This window comes from Limulus polyphemus, unplaced genomic scaffold (genome assembly GCF_000517525.1).
Source record: "Limulus polyphemus unplaced genomic scaffold, Limulus_polyphemus-2.1.2 Scaffold11164, whole genome shotgun sequence".
Classification (NCBI taxonomy): domain Eukaryota; kingdom Metazoa; phylum Arthropoda; class Merostomata; order Xiphosura; family Limulidae; genus Limulus; species Limulus polyphemus.
In genome coordinates this window covers 152-5,702 of record NW_013676774.1, presented here as the reverse complement: position 1 = coordinate 5,702, position 5,551 = coordinate 152, and the positions used below count along the sequence as shown (strand labels likewise).

Sequence of the window (5,551 nt, the reverse complement as noted above, 5' to 3'; positions counted from 1 at the left end):
TAGACTGTGGCGTACGGTATCATTAGGTTTCAATAGACTGTGGCGTACGGTATCATTAGGTTTCAATAGACTGTGGCATACGGTATCATTAGGTTTCAGTGGACTGTGGCATACGGTATTAGTAGAGTTCAATAGTTTAAACTGAAAACTGTTTTTGTTAAGCAATCTAAGCTTGGATGCAATAGAATTGATCAGGTAATTAGATCTGAAGAACAATATTTAATTCTATCATTGGAACTGCACATGTATTGACATGGCTCGTCACAGGTGATAGTCTTGTACAGTCTCTGATCTGATGATTCTTTTTTAGAACTTCCGAGAGAACAGCTTCGAGCAACTGTGCATCAACTATGCCAATGAGACATTCCAGATGTTCTTCAACAAGCACGTTTTTAAACTCGAACAGCAAGAGTATGCCAAGGAGAAGATAGAGTGGCAAGCCATCAGCTACCCTGACAATCAGCCTGTCATCAACCTTATTTCCAAAAAACCAGTAGGAATATTCCCCCTCCTGGACGACGAAAGTAACTTTCCAAAGGTAGGTAGAAGAAACACTTACAAACTTTCCAAAGGTGACTGAATTGAACAGGATTGAACCAACATTCTTACGTCCATTCAGGTATAATTTTTGAGTTTTTTCTCAGGACCACCCGCACCAGCACCCTTCTTGATCGTTCAGACCTGAAAAACACACAGTACAAAATGCTGTTTCCAACACTAGACAGATGGCAGGATATGAAACTATTGAACATGGTGACTGAATGTTGATTGGGTAAAGAATAAAAGCTAATTCCAACACGACTTACACTGAACAACAATATCGTCTTGAGAAACAAGTGCATCAACGTTTTCTTGAGAGAGAGAGAGGACAAGTGCAGCAACACAAAATTGTCACTCAGCTCTTAATAATTATAATTAAAGCAACCCCATGATACAGATAAAGATGTTGCATACAAACTATTTAAGTAGTTATGAAATGATAAATATATGTGGGAGTAAATATGACAGTTAAGTGCATCAGGTATTAATCCTTATACATGAGTAGATTTTTTAGCATTAATAACTTCTTTTCCCCCTTGTATATATACGAGTATCATAAAACTACAACCTGTTTTATGTTCTAAAACTTCTGTTAAATAGTCTTCATTGTTTTTGGAGTGTTCATAGTAACATTACTGTTTATTATAACATGCAAGGGAACCTTATAATAATTTTACAGGCCACCGATGTCTCGTTTCTGGAGAAATGTCACTATAATCACGCCCTCAGTGAATTGTACAGCAGACCCAGGATGTCATCGATGGAGTTTGGTGTCCAGCATTATGCTGGTCAAGTCTGGTATTCCGTGGATGGCTTTCTTGACAAAAACCGGGACACTTTCCGTGCAGATGTCATGGACCTGTTGATCAGCAGTAAAATCTCGGTAGGTGTCATCGTTGATTTTCAAATATTCTTGTAGTAGAAGATATAAGGACAACAAGAGTATTTGAAAATTTACACGATAGTAGATGATGTTTGTTGTTGTAATCTAGGCACAAAGTGACAAATGTGTAATATATTATTTTATATTGTTATCGAAAGAGTTGTGAAAATACTAAAATAGTATCATTCTGACACTGGTCATGAAAGCTTTTTACAGAACACTAAAATAGTATCATTCTGACACTGGTCCTGAAAGCTTTGTACAGAACACTAAAATAGTATCATTCTGATACTGGTCCTGAAAGCTTTTTACAGAACACTAAAATAGTATCATTCTGATACTGGTCCTGAAAGCTTTGTACAGAACACTAAAATAGTATCATTCTGATACTGGTCCTAAAAGCTTTGTACAGAACACTAAAATAGTATCATTCTGATACTGGTCCTAAAAGCTTTGTACAGAACAATAAAATGGTATCATTCTGATACTGGTCAAAAGCTTTGTACAGAACAATAAAATGATATCGTTCTGTCACTGACACTGGTCCATAAAGCTTTTCACAGAACAATAAAATGATATCGTTCTGTCACTGACACTGGTCCTAAAAGCTTTTCACAGAACAATAAAATAATATCGTTCTGTCACTGACACTGGTCTTAAAGCTTTGTACAGAATACTAAAATAATATCGTTTAATTAGTAATAATGACCTTTGATGTTTTACGTGTAATACTAAAACTTTAACCTTGTCGCTATTATTGGTGTTTGTAATATTTGTCTACGATTCAAAGTTTGGTTCAGTCCTTGACACTGCACTGCACATTAAGGGTGGGTTATAACTCGTAATCTCAGCATTGCTCTAATATTAAATTCTACAGGAAAACTACCTGGTCATTAATACTTAATGAATTTCAGCTTTCTTTGTGTTCAGTTTCGAGTAAATCAGAATATCGAAGATCCACAACGTGTAGAGTAAAACGTTTAATTTTTTTTTCTATCAAGAGTAATAACGTATTATAACGTGTAATTAAATTTTTTGATATAAATTTATTTGGTGTTTGAGTATTAAATATAAAAAATCAAATATTGTAATATTAAACAATTCTAGTAACTTTTCAGGCTTTCATCGTGAGTACTCATATTTGTATTAAGTAATTTGTTAGGACTATCACCACGATATTTGTTTTTTATGCAAAAGCTTTGGCATCAATTACCTAAGCCTTCTACAGGTGCAATTCGTTTATTAAACAATAGGATCTAACAACAAACAAGAACGTGTTCTACGTTTCTTTACAACAATAAGCCTGAAGTCTAATACGCTAAAATACAATAATAATAATACAAGGTCAAGAAACGTAGTAAGTCATATTATTATTGTGGTTTGTTAACATCACGCCATAAAGATATAATCAACAGTAAAAATTACTAAAGTAAGATCAACAAAATGAAAAAGCAGGTTACTTTTAAAACAGCATTAGAGTCAATGCATGGTTTGATTTCCTTAAGGAAAGACGACCAGTAAGTATGAAGGGGGAATCCATGATATTGGTTAATGCCTGTATGAGGACCACAGTCATGTGCTTCTATTGGAATGGATTTTTTAATTTTGGTATTACAGCCCTGGGCAATTATTTATATATTCTTGAGGTCAACGTTGTGGTTTTCGTGTAATACCATGGCTGAAGTACCTACAGAAGTATGTGTGATGTCTCTTTGATGTTATTTCATTTTCTCTATACTTTAAAATGAAGGATGGTACTTTTCTTCTGTTTTTGTTTAAATTTATACATTGAAACTACGGCCATTTTGGCTTCGATACATTGATGCTATTTTTGTGTTATGCGAGCACGACATACGAAGTTTAAATGAGTTTTTATTACATCTATATAATCAACACGCTTCTATAAAATTTACCCGAGAAGTAGACACAAGTAACTCCTTACGTTTTCTGGTTGTATAGAATAGCGATGACCTGAAACTAAAAAATATTGTTTATCGAAAAGAAACCCATACAAAAAAAATATCTTAACTTCAAATCCTGTCACCCCGTATCTGATAAAATTCGAATTTTTCCGTTAGATCTTGTTGTGTACCAAACGTCTGGCACCTGAAGAAGGCTTAGGCAATTGAGCCGAAAGCTTGTGCATAAAAACAAACTAGAATAGCGTGATGATAGTCCAAATAAATTATTTAATACACATTAAATAATTCTGTTTTCAGATGATAGCATCGATGTTCTTAGACTTACGTAAGACCAAGGAAGCTGCTAAAACCATCAATAAAAGTAACGGTAGGTTTGTCACCATGAAGCCGAGAACACCGACAGTGGCTGCCCGTTTCCATGACTCCCTCCATTCTCTTCTGGAGACGATGGTGAAGTAAGTATTATCAGTACAATAATGTCGGAGAACGATTCGTTTATGTGAACTACAATAATCAGTATATTGTTGGACTGTTTCAAAGTAATTAATATTCTCATATGATGTTGAAAAAGAGAATTTCCAAAGTATTGTGGGACGCTACTTGAGATAATGTCCGTTTGTAAACTTTTGTATTGTTCCAGCTTTCTTTTAAGAAATTAGTTTGTAGCTAGTAGATCTTCACACAATTCCTAACTTGTATTTTAGATTGTTTTAATATCACTGTCATTAGTGTAGAAGGCGTTGTCTACTTCTTAAAATGATACAGGACAAGAAGAAAAACTGCATAGAATTTTTGTATCGTAATTGTTTCGTTGGCGGGGGGCTTAACATACTTGCAACGTCCATTAACTTACTCTGTTTCCTCCTCTAACGTTTCTACTAACTTGCACGCTTGTACATTGCCGTGAAGTGCTGTAGGCCTACGTTACAAATGACGTTAACTAACGTAAAACAAAACTACTTATTGCGATAACTAACACCCTTATTAGTTCACTATATATCTCGAAATCAACGTTGACACTTCACAACTATCTCGTTTTTATAATCTTGTTTCGAACGTGCTAGAACACTAATTCCCGTCTTTAGTTTTCTGGATGTTCTAAGCCTATCTTATTAAACCTTTTGATTTTAACGTCACCATTAAGACCCGCAGCACCCTTTAGCTAACAGGTAAGTACAACATTAAAAATATAGCTTTGCATATTTTTATTCTTGGACTTAGTGAAGAGAATTTGAAAAATGTTGTTCATGTGGGAACCTTACAGTTGTTTAATCCGAGTTTTGAATAGTGTTTCCCTCTACCATTAACTAAAATAACTTGAATAATAACTATTTTTATTTCCTTGTTTTTTGTATTAAAAGTTTATAGAGAATTACATACTTAGTTTTTTGAAATTCAGATTTAAAAAACAAAATGGTTTGAATATTGAGAGTTTAGAAATGAAAGTTCCCGGTTATCTCTAGGGTTATTTTCTGCGAACGGCGAGATTCCATCTCACTTTCAACTGGCATATATTTCATTTTTATATACAAATCAAGGCAGTTGACATCAAGAAACTAACACCCTGCAAATCGCCATATTTATTAAGTTAACATTAACAGGTGAAAACAAGCTCGAAACATCTCTGACCGAAAAGCATGCGATTTAACATAATCTTCACTCGGCGCTGTTCGTGAGAGACAAATAATAAATCTGTAAAACAACAGGTCAACAAATTACAAAACTGCTCAACTAGATGATCAAATAGTTCACAGTTGCCACGTGCTAGCTCATGGGTGTAATATTAAAATGGTCGTATTCATTTTGGACATAAGGCTATTTATCTTGAATTAAACAACTCGGAACAAAAGGAACGCAGACATTCGGTTGGGAGTGGATGTAAGACCTTCTAAACAAAGACAAAGTTCTTTTGTCTTTAAACCATCACAGGCTAAATATCCAAATATAACTTGACCTAATAGTATACTCGTGGCCGTCTTACACCTTGCCAGCTTACACTGTGTAGACAAGTAATAGATGTAAAATATACTACGGTCTACCAGATATTTTTTAGAGTAGACAAATAAAAGGATTAAAACGAGAGACTGATCTACCACAGTGAATTGAGGAATATGGGGATTCAAATGAGAGATTGATCTACCACAGTGAATTAAGGAATATGGGGATTCAAATTAGAGATTGATCTACCACAGTGAATTGAGGAATA

General features: G+C 34.5%; 1 protein-coding gene across 1 annotated transcript in view; it reads left to right on the top strand.

The window, feature by feature from the left end:
* LOC106476663 (unconventional myosin-XV-like) overlaps positions 1-3,800 on the top strand; it is a gene marked incomplete at both ends in the record, with an annotated part of 15,565 nt that extends 11,765 nt beyond the window's left edge. The window contains 3 exons of the mRNA XM_013937304.1: positions 311-538; positions 1,220-1,423; positions 3,643-3,800. Coding sequence (XP_013792758.1) covers positions 311-538; positions 1,220-1,423; positions 3,643-3,800 — 590 coding nt within the window. The remainder of the gene's footprint in view (positions 1-310; positions 539-1,219; positions 1,424-3,642) is intronic.
* Positions 3,801-5,551: the final 1,751 nt, after the last annotated feature.